At 46.9% G+C, this 15,000-nt stretch overlaps 1 protein-coding gene across 1 annotated transcript in view; it reads left to right on the top strand.

Moving 5' to 3' along the window:
* c1ql3a (complement component 1, q subcomponent-like 3a) overlaps window positions 1-7,128 on the top strand; it is a 12,477-nt gene extending 5,349 nt beyond the window's left edge. The window contains exon 2 of the mRNA XM_086190983.1: window positions 3,902-7,128. Within this exon, the coding sequence (XP_086047109.1) occupies window positions 3,902-4,081 (180 nt within the window). The 3' untranslated portion in view covers window positions 4,082-7,128. The remainder of the gene's footprint in view (window positions 1-3,901) is intronic.
* The last annotated feature ends 7,872 nt before the right edge of the window (window positions 7,129-15,000 follow it).

The following is a 15,000-nucleotide window of genomic DNA, read 5'->3' as shown; positions in this document are numbered from 1 at the left end:
GTGTGTGTGTGTGTGTGTCTGACCTGCAGGGAGTGCTGTTCGTACAGGTTGTCCGTATCTTCATCTCAGTATTTAGCTTGGAGGTAGGTGTTTGAAGTTTAAGGAGTATTTGTACCTTCTTCCTTCCAGGTTTGTCTTATTTTTAATATTTGCACTAAATGAATGATTTCTGCTGGTGTTCTTCTGTCAGCAGGATCACACTAGAACTGCTGGGGGTGGTGCTGGGGGTGGTGCTGGGGGTGGTGCTGGGGGTGTGAGTTTGTCATCTGCATTCATGGAATGTGATGCTGCATCTGTTGCGATGAGAGCAGGGCTGAAGTGAGATGGATCTGAGAGGCCGTTTTTGTAGTTGTAGTCTGAATTGAAATTTCACAGGGTGACATTAGTAGCTCTGACGTAGTTTTTATTTTCCTCTTTATACCACGAATGCATGAAGTGTCCGTCTGTGACTCAATGAACTCAACAGACGTTCATCTGAAGGATGTCAAACTTGTCGTGCTGATTGTTGGGCCCAAGGACGTGCAGGGCCAGTTTAAGGGTCTTCACCTGTGTCCTGTGAGTGTGTTGGGTGGAATCACAGCTGTCAGAGATCATGATCAGAGATTGTCAGTGAATGGAAGAACCCTTGGCCCCACCCCGCCCCTCAAAAATCAGTTCTTCAGAGCCGATCTGACGAGGTTGAGATCAGTTGGATGTCTGGCTAAACATCTTCATCAGGAATGTCTGATAGATCTAAAAATAGTCTCCTCAGAAGGAAGATCTGCGTCTGCTGGAGGAGATGATAACGTGTGGCTGAGAGCCGGCTGCAGATCAGAGCCACAACTGGACCGGTCTCACAAGTAGAAAGCCAAAGACACATCAAACCACCTGCTCAATAAGCACAAAGGTGACGACACGTGATACCTGTACCTGCCCTGTCTCCAGGTGTGTTCAACAACTGCAGCCTGTTCATGCAAACACACTCCCGTCGAGTGTGTGCCTGCCACCGTCCGATGTGTTTGGGTGTAAATTCCTTCATAAATCTCAATCTACTTGATGGAGTTTGATATTCATGCAGGTTCTAAAGTTGCTGTCAGCATTGGTTTGGTTTCAGTTCCAGACTAACATGCTGGTCTCTTGATGACGGCTGATCACAAACTACATGAAGCTCAGGAACTGAAAACATTTATCTTGGAATATGTCTTACTTTTGTTGTGCACTCAAACACAAGTGGAACTTTCATTTTCCTTTAATGTGCTTGTGTAGGCTGTTAGCCTCAACCAATGTGTGTGTCTTCACCACTTGAGAACAAATTGTATCTTTTAGGTCTAAATTCTTGCTTGTGTTGTACATCGCTTTGGACAAAAGCGTCTGCTAAATGAAATTGTAGAATTGTAGAATTGTAGAATCTTTTACTTGTCAAACTGGAAGAATTTGTTCCTCTAAATGGTGAAACTATTTCAAGGCCTCACAAATCAGCCGTTTTCAGAAATGAGTTTTTGACATTAAGGACCCTGGTTTAAAGATCTACAGTGATGGTTTAGACTCAGACGAAGCAATGAATAGTCCAGGTGCAAGTACCTGGTCGGGTGCTGCTGGTTCGAAATGTACCAGAACGTATATTTCAGTGTGTTGTACAAGTCCAGATCCAGGGAGGCAGGACCCCTTGTTCTTCGTGTTGTGGGCAGCAGCATCTCGGTGGTATGACAGAGTACCACTGAAGAAAAGATATTTATTTGTATAGTGATGACACAGATCGGTACGTACGTGCAGTGTCTTCACACGGGTACTCGGAGCAGCCCACTGGTGTCTCACTAGTAGTGTTGATCATTATTAACACGAAATGATGGATACGGCTGGGTCTCCTGAGATGGCGGCTGACGTGACTGCAGAGTTACTCGGGGAGACGAGATGTTACAGGTGGAATGACAGTGATTCACGGAGCCATCTGTGTTGTCTCTGCATTGATGAGGAGCGAGAGGACAGCGTCGGTCCGGGGAACAGAGGAGCATTATCATTTGATGACTTCAGGTCCTGCAGGGGAAGCTGCTGCGTTTTAATGTCTTAGTCTCTGCACCTCCCAGACACACACTCAATTCAAAGTTGTGGCTCCATAAAGACTAGTTTACTGCTGGGTAAAGATTATCAGGCGTCTTCCTGATGTGGCTTGATTGTGAGACCAGTTTGGTCTTTTATTGTTAACCTCCAAGGTCAGAGAGGTCAAAGAAAAGAACTTGCAGTAAATTTTACAATGAATATTAGGAAAGAGTGGCTCTGGGATAAGGTACTTTTGTAGTCCAACAGGAGGTTAGCATGTCAAGTCAAGTCAAGTCAGATTTATTTATATCGCCCATTTCATACACGAGGGCAATTCAAAGTGCTTTACAAAGGTCTTGTTTAAGACAGGCAGCAAAAGCAAATGCATGGCACAGGTGAAACACCGGAAAGCAACATGATATCAGAACCTAACGTTCCAATAGGCTTCTTGAATTACAACATGGTTACCCATAAAGTTAAATAAAATAAGGAAAAAATTGGAAATAAGGCGACCAGTCAATGAAGTGCAGGACTTTAGCAGCAGTTAAAAGCAATAGAAAACATAAAGGTCTTCAGCTTTGGGCAAAGTTGGGGCAGATTGAAGGTCCAGCTTGTTCCAGCTACGTGTGGCGCAGGGGCAGAAAGCAGCTTCACCATGCTTTGTTTTGATCCTGGGAACAGGATGTCAGGAATGAGGTATTGTTGTTGCTCAACAGGAAGTTAATATATCACTGATGAAGTATTTTTGTAGTCCAGCAGGATGTAATCATGTCAGGGATGAGGTATGTTTGTAGTCTAACAGGAAGTGGTCATCTCAGGGATGAGGTGTGTTTGTAGTCCAATAGGAAGTGGCCATCTTATGGTTCCTCCACCAACAGGAAGTGGTCATCTCCTGGGTCCTCCCCCAGCAGCCAATAGGATCGCTCCCTGTGATTGTGGTGACTGAATCAGTAAATCAGCTCTGGTGAACAGAAGTTGATGATCTTCCAGGTTGAGTTCATCAAGATCATCTTCACTAATGAACCCTCTGATGATGCTGGAAGCCTGGATGCTACGGTTAGCAGTGCTAAGCTAACGTTAGCCTAGGAAGGAGCTACACCAGGGTCACATGACTTCAAGGTCACCACCACTAAGCTGCAGGCTTCTTGTGTTTCCCTCTGATGACCTTTAATGACCTCCATGACCTCTGTAGGCTCCTCTGGACTCTTGTTAGCAACCCAGGTTTTTAAGACTCCACCACTCCACCATCCACCGGTCTGGTGTTACTGGTGGATCTGATGTAGAACTGAACCTCCACCATCCACCAGTCTGGTGTTTACTGGTGGATCTGATGTAGAACTGAATCTCCACCATCGACCAGTCTGGTGTTTACTGGTGAATCTGATGTAGAACTGAACCTCCAACGTCCACCAGTCTGGTGTTTACTGGTGGATCTGATGTAGAACTGAACCTCCAACATCCACCAGTCTGGTGTTTACTGGTGGATCTGATGTAGAACTGAACCTCCACCATCCACCAGTCTGGTGTTACTGGTGGATCTGATGTAGAACTGAACCTCCAACATCCACCGGTCTGGTGTTTACTGGTGGATCTGATGTAGAACTGAACCGCCACCATCCACCAGTCTGGTGTTACTGGTGGATCTGATGTAGACCTGAACCTCCAACATCCACCGGTCTGGTGTTTACTGGTGGATCTGATGTAGAACTGAACCTCCACCATCCACCAGTCTGGTGTTTACTGGTGGATCTGATGAAGAACTGAACCTCCAACATTTTTGAACCGACAGTTATCACCAGTGTGTGTTTCCAGTGTAGACATGGTGCAATTTGTCTTCCGTGTGCATGGTTTAAGCGTGCTGGTGTGTGTTTGTGTGCCCCTGCAGGTGCGAGCCAGTGCCATCGCCCAGGATGCAGACCAGAACTATGACTATGCCAGTAACAGTGCAGTGCTGCACCTGGAGCCAGGGGATGAGATCTACATCAAACTAGATGGAGGCAAAGCTCACGGAGGCAACAACAACAAGTACAGCACCTTCTCTGGGTTCATCATCTACGCCGACTAGACTACAGCGCCATTCGACCCCCCCTACGGAAAAACCATATAAATCCGCCTCTGTCAAAGTCATGCACCGGCAGCAGTTTACGAACATACTGACCTCTAATTTGATTGTATTATATGATGTATTTTATTCCTGATCATTGGTTATTTCCTCCTGCCTGAATTACCTGTGAGGCGGTTGGTCCGGAAAAGAGCAGAAACAACAACGAAACCTTCATGGAATAAAGACTCACCATGTAAATATATAATCACATGCGTCTCTACAGAAGGACAATGATTGGTCAACTGGACTGAGTACTGTTACGTCCCTGATCTGTGTGTGCTGGTGAGGCGTTCAGGGAAACCATAAGAGTGGAAGAGGAACATTAGCACTGCCATGTGGGACACCACACGGCTGCTCTGAGTGAGTCACTCCAGCCCACCTCAGGCTTCCCGAAGATGTACTGAAATTACTGAACATTAACGCTGAAATTAAGTGAAATTGGTTTTGTTCAGTGAGATACTTTATTAACACTCCCACCACTGTGTAGGCAGACTGGAAGAAGAGCTTGAGGAAATGCAGTCAGTTTATTTAGTCTCTGCAACTGTAGATCCAAATGTGTCTCAGTACAACCTAGAGGTTATGGGTAAAGCGGTTGGCTTGGAGGTTTATGTGCCAGTGACATGTTAAGGGTTGAACCAGCTGGCAAAAGTGACTTGAATCTCACACCTAATTTTTCGAAGGGCTGAAGTCTTCTGTCAAATAGACAAAAAGCTCCTTAAAAGAGGATGAAAAGAAGCTGTCAGCAACACCAGGGCACCAGAGGGAGAGAGTAGGGGGAGAGCAACGTCACCACAGGGAAGGCAAAGAAGAAGAAGAAAGATGCTCATGAGATGATTGTGAGCAGAGAACCACCACGTGATCTTTGTGCTGCACGTCCCAGTTCATACCTACTGATTCAGCTCAATTACCTGGATGTCATGTGGACATGGAGCACGAGTTAATACTGATAAATTAGACATAGATCACATGACAGTCCAGCATGTGTGACATTTCCTGTGTTACATCATCTTGTGGGGGAAAAGCCTGAACAGTTTTATCGTGCTACCATCGATGCCACCCACGGCTGCACGCTCGTGCTGCTGGTGTGAAGCGCCACAGTTGAGGGTCACAGACCAGCATTTTAGACTCTCTCAGCCTGTCGACCCCCCAAGACAGTTGTGTAACCACACTGGGGGCCATGTGCACCTCTGATGGAGGCAACAGTGCAGACCAGTGCTTGCTGAGACTTTCTTCAGCTCTCATCCCCCACAGTTGAAGAGAATCATTCATCTTGATAGAAGACGGAACCACTAACTAGGGAATCAGGAAACAGATCCAACACGATGATGCACCACGCAAAGAAACGACACTCGGTGTGTCGCTGTTCACGTGCGACAGACTAACAAAACCTGTCGTCACCGTCTTTTACACAAATCAAAGTGTTTGGATGTGTCATGTTGGAAAAATTACGTTGCAAAGGAGTTGAAGTGAATTTGAAGCTTTTAGTTCTAATTTTTTCATCTCCGTCAGTCTGTTTTGAATTGATCCCCAAACCTGCACCATGTGCAGTACGAGTTGGTACTAAGAACCTCTACAACTTGTCCAGCTGAGGTCTGTTCCTCAGGACCTCTCTCCGCTGTTCACTGAGAGACATCTCCTCTTCTTCTTCTGCCGTCCGTCACAGTCAGGTGTAATTTCATCTTCTCCTAATCAGTTGATGGAAACACTTTTCCTTCATGCAACGTTTCCACAGTTTGTTCAAAATTCAACTAAATGGAAACAAAAGAGTTGTTACTGAAAGTTTCTCCTCTTCATGAATCAAACCTAAGTCCTGCTGCTCTGAAGAGGAAGAGACATCTGAACTCCTGGAGAGAGGCGCTCCCTGGGACCCGGGCGCAGCTGTAACCGTCCCGGTGGTTAAATTACAACGGCTCGTCTTTTGCTTTTATTTTTGGTCGGATCACAACAGAGCGGCCAGCGGCGCCGTGGACACCCGGGTCATCGTTAGAGCTGGAACGTCTCAAAACTGGTTGTACGTGGCAGTGAGGATAGTTTGTTTGCTCTGCTTACACGTTTTCTAATTATTATTTTTACATTCCTCTGTACATGAGCTGAGGTCGGCCTGTGGTGGATGGATGGCCCTCACAGGCCACGTACGGGGGTGGACTTCAGGAAGGATTCCCTTTATTCTTACCAAAGAGCCGATGATGAAGTGATGCTGTAGATGAAGTAACGCCACTGCTCCGGCTATGCAGCAGGTCAGGCTCCAGCGCCCTCAGACCAACACGGATGTGCCACCATGTCTGTGGTTGAAGAGCCTCAGATCCTGAAATCCAGAAGAGACAGAGATTCCTGGTTTCCACCATCAAATCCAAATGTGACACCTGATGTTCTTTACAAGTTCTGACCATCACATGACTGCGGTCCATGAGCCCCCCCACCCCCCATCTACCCCTCCGCTCGGATGATGTATTGATAGATCTGTATCTGGAGCGGAACCAGACTTTAATCATGGCGTTGACACATCATCAGGCATCATGATTGTTCAACTGTGACCTGTACCAGGATACGTGAGTGGTATCAAAGGAGATGCTGGTCCTTAGATTTGTTGGGCCGGACGCTCTTCCCACCTCCGAGTCGTCGATCCGGTAGTGAGTGAGACGGCGGCAGCAAGAGGAATCCATCACAGACCTGTTCTACTGGAGCGGATTAGACTGTAGACCTAATTGCAACCAACAAAGTGGCCAGTGTGTGTGTCTATGTGGCAGTGTGAAGTACTGCAGTGTGAAAGTACTATGCAGAAGTAGAGAATAAAATGTACAATACAATGTATCTGAAGTCTGTAGTGTATCGCTCTAACTGGAATAACGTGTAAATATTGTAGTGATACAAACGGTTCTTATTTTTCTGCATATCACGTGTATCGAATGCTGGAGAAGCCCAGAGGGAGTGATTTGTCAGCTTATTTATTCAGTAATCCCTGATTGTCTTGAAGTCATAACCTCACGAGTACTGGTGCCAGCGTCATATGTAAGGTGGACACGGTGTCAGCTGTTGTACTATCAAAATGGACACTTGTGTCTAACAACAGTCACCTGTGTACTGTTGCCTCAACGTCTCCATTAAATGGACAGAAAATAACGTTGTGGTGTTGTTGTCGTGTTTGATTGCTGCGTTTGTGACGGCGAGTCTCGTCCACAGAGCCAGTTCTGCCAGCCAGAGTACATTCCGCACATATTAGAGCTTCGAGGTTCAGATCAACAACAACATGCAACATGAGGTGACAGCGCCGATGAACCGCATGAGGACAGGATCTCATCACGCCACCTCTGTGCACTCAGCTGTCATCAAGGAAAAGCTCTTGTGTTTGTTGGCATTCCATCAGTGACCCTGCTCGCGTGCAAACTGGGATTTGTCTGTCATGACACAACACCTCCAACTCCTGGCCAGCAGGGGTCTCCCTCCCTCCAGCTGCACGAATCTAGTCTCTGGTTACCAGGATGACTCAACTAACCACATGTGGTCAGAGGTGGAAGAGCGGTAATAAGACATGCAAGTCATGTGGCTGGTCTTGTCACCATGGTGATGATGTCACACAGTCACAATGACAACATGAACCTGTCAAACGCGAAAGTTGCTAGCTTGCCCTATTGCTATTGTTCATTAGCAACCGATAGTGAAAGTTTAAATTTTCCTGAAAAAAAATATTAGGGTAAAATAATTCTTGAAACAAATTTCTTGTGTCCAGATGTTGATGAACTCTTTGAGGGTGTTCAGGGTCATTAGGTCACACGAGAGACGTTGACCCAGAGTCGTATTAGTGCAGTTCGTTGGGCTGCTTGGATCCAGGTGGGTCCACCTGGAGCTCCAGCCTGCCTGAGCATCCATTCACACCTGGATCCACATGGGCCCATCCACCCTCACGTGACTCTAACCACTCTGAAACCCAGAGGTCACATGAGACCTTAATGACTTGGGAGGGGTCGCACCCTGAAAATCACTCCGGCGAGTTAGACTTGAGGAAGCCTGCTGAAAACAAGTCCCGGTGTTGACAACCAGAGGTACTGTGACCTGAGTGACCGGGGACACTCGCCTACTTCCTGCTATCAGCACGCCGATGACACGCTCCATCAAAACTTGAGACACGATCATTCTTCCTATTGCGACCAGCCAGGACGAACCTGCCAATCAGCTTGTTGAGGTTGGAAGCTGAGGAGAGATCAGCTTACTGGTTCAGGGGGGCTCCAAAAATTGTCCACTTTTGTATCTTTGTTTGCTTGAAATTAACTTTCCCTGTTCTGAGGTTCCTGAAATAAAAATGATGAATGTATTAATGTTTAGCATTTATTTGGTCATTGATATTCTGTTTTCCAAACATCAATCTTCAAACATGAACTCACTTCCTGCTCTGTTCCTCGGGATGCGTGCTTGCTCCTCATCACCCTGTGAAGCCTTCAACGTATGTTCACGGTATTTGAAAGGATTTTTCTGGACTGTCCTGAAGATTCAAAATGTCAAAGGGGGGGGGGGCACAACCATTCATCCAAACAGCTCATCACTGATTAGCCCAACCTATCACTCTCAGCTGTCCTGCCTATTTTACCATAATGACAGTATCATATGACATCATCCAAATATGTGGCGCAGCTGTCAGACGAGAAGGGTAACTGACATAGTGATGATGTCATGCAGCGTTGTAGTAATTGCTGTTTTAGTACTGTTAGCTACCTGTAACGTGAGACTACAGCTGAGCTTCTAATTGGCCCAAACAAGCTTTTACTATTGAATAGTATGAAACAGACACACCAATATAATCAGCTACCAAGGCTGAGTTGTTTGTGGGCTAAGAGGAGCTGAGCATTGACAGTTTACTTGAGACTTGCTGTAGTTTGGAGTAGTTTAGTGGGGTGACAGCTGTGGTGCACCACCCCTCCACCTGCGGCAGCAGCTGCAGCAGCAGCAGCAGCAGCTCCAGCTCCTGCAGCCTCGCCGGCCTGGATTCCAACGTCTGTCCCAGAAAGAGGCCTGTACGCTCCAGCTGCCTTACCAGCTGAATAGCTCTGCTGCAGCTGCAGAGAAGGCAGCTGTTCACGTGTCTTGTGTATTTGCAGTGGGGGGTGAAGTTTAAGTCTGAATTCTTGCTTCTGTTGTACGTCGCTTTGGACAAAAGCATCTGCGAAATTAAATTGTAGAATTGTAGAGGGGGGGGCATTTGGGTCAGTTCAGTTAGTTGCTGTAGAAACAGCACAGAGCAGTTCTAGCAGTTTCCTCCTGCAAAATAATCCATTCATAAAGAGGGATTCTGGGCATGTGTGTTCCCTACATCTGTGACCATAATATATGTTTGTGTGTGTGTGTGGTGGATGAGAAGGAAGGCTTCTGTTACAGTGGTTCATCATCAGATGGGTGAGTGACTGGGAGCTTTGGCTCCAGCAGGATGACTCACGGTGCTGTAATAACATAACCTGGTGATCAAGCGTTAGCAGCATGTGTGTCAATACTGAGCATCGGGGGGGACGAATGCTAGGAAAATGGCGTTGATGCAGCCCTCTGAGGTCCAGAGCACTGGCGCCAGCAGGAGGAGGGGATCTAGAATCAATCCGGCGCTCCTCTCTGAGTGCTATTATTATCGTTGGGGCATCTGTTATGTTGACACTTGTTCTGTTTAGTGAGCACCTGAGAAGAGGCCGGGGGCCTGCAACGGCTCCCAGTCCAGTTACACAACAAACTGGTGACACAGTTAAAGACCACAACAGGCTAACGGAGCAGGAAACTGCTAATTGGTGCTTCACAGTTTGTTTCTTATTGATGTGAGTCGACTCGTATCTATATAAACAGAGTCTCTCCTGGAGGTCGCAGGTTCGACTCCCTGTCCCGGGGGAACCAAGTGGGTCTAATGAGGCCGATGAGAAAATTACAGTGGGAGAAAGTTCTGCTGTGCAGCATACAGACTCCAATAAAATAGCAAATCTTTATGTTTCCATTTCTAATCAGAACTGGACACAGAACTTTTCCAGAAAGTGCAAAGCTTGCAGGCGCAGTGCAGCTTGTCTCCCAGGAGCTAACATGTACAGAGCTAACAGTTATGGAGCTAACATGTACAGAGCTAACAGGTACGGCGCAAACAAGTAAAGAGGTAACAGGTACAGAGTTAACAGGTACTGAGCTAACAGGCACAGCGCTAACATCTATGGCGCTAACAGGCACAGTGCTAACATGTATGGCGCTAACTGGTACAGAGCTAACAGGTACGGGGGCTAACTGATACAGGGCTAACAGGTACTGAGCTAACAGGTATGTGCTCTTGCTCTGGACCTGAAATCCTTTGTTGTTGTGACACAAAGCCAAGCTTGTTTTTAGTGACCTGAGAGACTCTGGAGCAGAGAAACAAGACAATCCTGCTTAAGCTGAGGGTTGGGGAGGCTTTAGATTGTGTGTGTGTGAGTGTGTTTGTGTGTGCTTGAGAGTTAGCGTGCCTGTGTGTGTGTGTGTGCGTGTGTGTGTGTGTGTGTGTGTGTGTGTGTGTGTGTGTGTGTGTGTGTTTGTGATGGGATCTCAGATGGGATCCTTACTACGTGTCCGAAATCCTGGCTGACTTCTTCCTCTAATCCAGACAGAGGAGAAATCAGACTCTCTCTCTCTCTCTCTCTCTCTCTCTCTCTCCCCCCCCCCTCGCTCACCCTCCTTCAGTGCACACACGGGTGTTGGAGCTCCTAAACTGTCTGGTTTCAGCCGCCGACCTCAGCAGGTTCCAAACAGCCTCCAGAGGTGAAACAAACACAATCCACTGACATGAGTCAAACATCAACCACCACGCAAAAATGCAACAGTTCATGTTGTCTCAGTGAAAGGCATCCATCGATGGAACAACTGGATGAAGAAAAGAAGACAGCAAAATCCATCCATCCATCGTCATCTTCCGCTTATTCCTTACTAGTAAGGGTTGCGGGGGTGGAGCCTATCCCAGCATCAATGGGCGAGAGGCGGGTACAACCTGGACAGGTCACCAGTCCATCGCAGGGCCAACATACAGAGACGAACAACCATTCACACTCACATTCACACCTACAGTCAATTTAGAGAATCAATCAGCCTCGTCCCCAAATTGATGTCTTTGTATTGTGGGAGGAAGCTGGAGTACCAGAGAGAACCCACGCAGGAACAGGGAGAACATGGAGACTCACCCAGAAAGACCCCGCGCCCGAGCCGGGACTCAAACCCGGAACCTTCTTGCTGGGGGGCCACAGTGCTGACCACTGCACCACCGTGCAGCCCGACAGTAAAATCATTCAGTTAAAATAATATGTTGAATGTCAGAAGGCTTCTCGGTGTCATCCATACTCCATCCTCATCTATAGACCCAGAGGTGGTGATGTCTCTTGACGCCGAGAAGGCCTTCCATAGAGTGGAATGGCCCTACCTCTTTTCTTCCTTGTGGCAGTTTGGGTTCAGCTCCTGCTTTATTTCCTGGATTCAATTATTGCACTCCTCTCCTCAGGTGTCAGTCTGTATGACCACACAGTGCTCTATTCCTTTCCCCCTTTTCCATGGCACACGCCAAGGGGGCCTCCTTTCTCCATAGCATTGAAATCAGAGGGAAGATTCAAAGGAATAAAGAGACATGGAGAAGATCATCAGGCTGCTGTAGGCGGATGACCTACTCCTGTATGTAAGCCATCCCCTGTCAAGCCTTCCACTGATTCTCTCAGTTCTGGACTCGTTCAGCGTGTTCTCCAAAAGTGAGTGTCTCACGATAAATCAATTGGCTACAGAAATCCCAACTCACCTCATTCCACTCAAGACCACTCCAATGGGCCTGAAGTACCTCGGCATAATGGTCACATGACCTATGGGCACACTGACAGAACAAACCTGCTCAGCACTGACAGCAGCAGTCAAACAAGATCTTCAGAAATGGAACCGTTCACCACTGTCTTTAGCAGGTAGAGTGCAAACTGTGAAAATGAACATCTTACCAAGGTACCTTTATCTCTTCCAATGCTTACCAATCTACCACCCTGATCATATTTCAGTCTTATCAGTAGCATCATATCCACTTTCATTTGGGCGGGTAAACGGGCCAGAGCAAATAAATCCTTAGTCCAGAGGAGCAGATCACTGGGTGCCCTGGGATAGCCCAACCTCCTGGGGTACTATTGGGCAGCTAACGCACAAAAAATTTTGCTCTGGTTCACCGCACCTCAACATAATTGGTGCCAATTAGAGGCAAACTCTTGTTCCATGTCCCTCCAGGCACCAGTATGGCACTCTCCCTCCCCCAATCTACACCTCTTTGCAATAATCACTTATTTGTACCTGCCAAGTTTGACTCAAGCTTTGCAGCTCTGGAAAATAAAGGCCTGAGATGCCTGGGAGACTTGTACATAGATGGACTGTTTGGGCGTTGCAGCCAACTACGCTCAACCTTTGGACTGGGTAGTACAGACTTTTTTTTTGCTTCTTCCAACTCTACGACTTTGCACAAACTCCCTCTCCCCATTTCCCCCAACCCCACCCCGCAGGGGTATAGACTTCATACTCCTCTAAATCTTTGCCTAAGGGCCATGTTTCAGTCCTCTATAATCTTATCACCAACAAATGATGCATTTGTAAATAAGAGCAGGGCTGACTGGGAAACTGAACTCCAGATAAGCATCTCTGATGCTCTATGGAAAAAAGCATTGGAAGCTGTGACTCCTCCTCCTCCTGTAGTTGTGTGAGCATCTCGGTTATCCAATTTAAAGCACTCTTTAGGCTGCACTGCAGCAGAGACAAACTCATCAAACTTTACCCAGACAAGACAACTGAAGCTTATGATAAACATTCTCAGACGCCCTGCAACCTGACACACATGTTCTGGACATGCTCCAGAACATGTGTGTCCCTTCGCACTAACAGTCATACCTACGGTCAGTTTAGAGTATCAATCAGCCTCGTCCTCGATTGCATGTCTTTGGATGGTGGGAGGAAGCTGGAGTACCAGAGAGAACCCACGAAGGAACAGGGAGAACATGGACACTCACCCAGAAAGACCCCGTGCCCTTATTATTATTTTTAATATGGATAACATACTAGAATGTGATGGCGGCCAAATTTGTTGAGGCTGAGTGAACCAGAGTGGGGTTAAAAGCATGAACTTGATTAACTCGAATAACAGAATTACTTAAGATCATAAATAAACTCCTTTGCTGGGATGCCTTTAATCATCCTAGGCTGAAATTACCAGAATATCCCTTTAAAGTAATAGAAGCAGATCAGACTGGGCAGGAGAGGCCGACAGAGGAAGGAAGAAGGAGGAGTGTTGGTCAAAGTCTCTCCTCTAAAGCTGTCCGTCATCTCTCCAACAGCCAGAAGAAGTTTAGAGGAAGAAATCATAAACCAGCAATGGTCGAAATGACAGGTAAAGAGACAAAGTCACAGGTGGAAATCTAGGATGCAAGACGTGAACGCAGGTGAAGCAGGTCCAAGCAGGTCCAAGCGTCTCAGGTGGGGGTCCATGTTGTGAATGCTGTCAATGCTACAGGCAACAATTGGTTTGTGTGTGTGTGTGGGGGGGGGGGGGGGGGGGCTCATGACATGTTGAAGTATTCTTTTTTTTTTTTAAATAGCAGAAATATTTTGAAAGCTTACAAAGGGGGCAGAGTCACAATGAGACGACTCAACACAACACAAGAGCAGGAGTGCGAGGTCAGGAGATGAGGAGGTGAGATGAGGTCAGGAGATGAGGAGGTGAGAAAGTGGCTGTTGCCCCACGTTAACTTCTCAAAGATACAGAATTATCCCCGTGATGTCAATCTGCTAAATCTCCTGTAAACAACTTGATACTGCAGATAACGACAGAACGCCGGAACCCAGTGAGCAAAGGCACATAAACAACTCACCAGCTCTGCTTCTTATATCAGGAATGTTGTTTTATTGGCTTCAGGCCTGAAACACACGGAGCACAAATGCCCCACATGTCACCATGAAGGAGCCAGAACACAGTGCTGCAGGCAGCGCTTCCCTCGCTGGATCAATTCACAGTAATCAGACTATTCATGTTGGAAATGTATGAATTCATGATCGGAAAAATACGGTGGCCCTGAGGGGCAAAACACAACGACATTGCACAAAACACATTAACATTTCAGAGTACGGAAAGGGTAGGTTTCAAACTCAGTTTAGAATTTGTGCAAGGACGCTGCTGAGAGTAGTACGCAAGAGGAACAGGAAATGACATAATTGAACTGTCACCAAACTTGGGTTCGTCCAGTCACAAACAAGAATGTTGTCCCTACCCTTTCCGTCCTCTGAAATGTCGTGTTTTGCCCCTCAGGGCCACCGTAGAAAACCTGTAAAACAACAGCACATAAGCGACATTACTGAACAAGAAAATACTGCACTTGAGCTGGCATGTAGTAGTGTAGCTGTCCTATTATTGATGTTGTGTGTTGTCATTAGTTATTGATTTGTAATTGCTGTTCTATTGTTTGTTTTCCAAACAGTGACGACAGATGTAAATTAGCTTGTCGCTAACGCTGGTGCAGCTGAGTATTGTCACGCCAACAAAATAAACATTACATTCAGGACATACTTTATGTAATGTTATTTTTCTACTTGACACCCCCCTCCCCCGACACACACACACACACACACACACACACACACACTGGCGTCTCCCCCTGCGAGCAGCAGTCCCCCTTCTCTGGACGAGCCCGCCGCAGCGGTCCGGCTGACGGGATCAGAAGTGACAGGCTCTGGGAGTGTTTGGACTGGATGTGATCCACTTGGCTCACTGCTGATCACAGCTCCAACAACAGACTATTAACTCCAAGCAAATTGTGCCAAGTAGGTTAAAGGGGGGCTTGTCTCTTCTAATATCAGTGACATCTCCATTTGTTGTCAGGGTGTAAAAAGACTCA

The sequence above is a fragment of the Aulostomus chinensis genome, chromosome 21 (assembly GCF_037954235.1).
Source record: "Aulostomus chinensis isolate RoL2024-O1b breed Wild chromosome 21, RoL_Achi_v1.0, whole genome shotgun sequence".
Lineage (NCBI taxonomy): Eukaryota > Metazoa > Chordata > Actinopteri > Syngnathiformes > Aulostomidae > Aulostomus > Aulostomus chinensis.
Note: the sequence above shows the minus strand (reverse complement) of the source record. Positions and strands in the feature narration are given on the sequence as shown.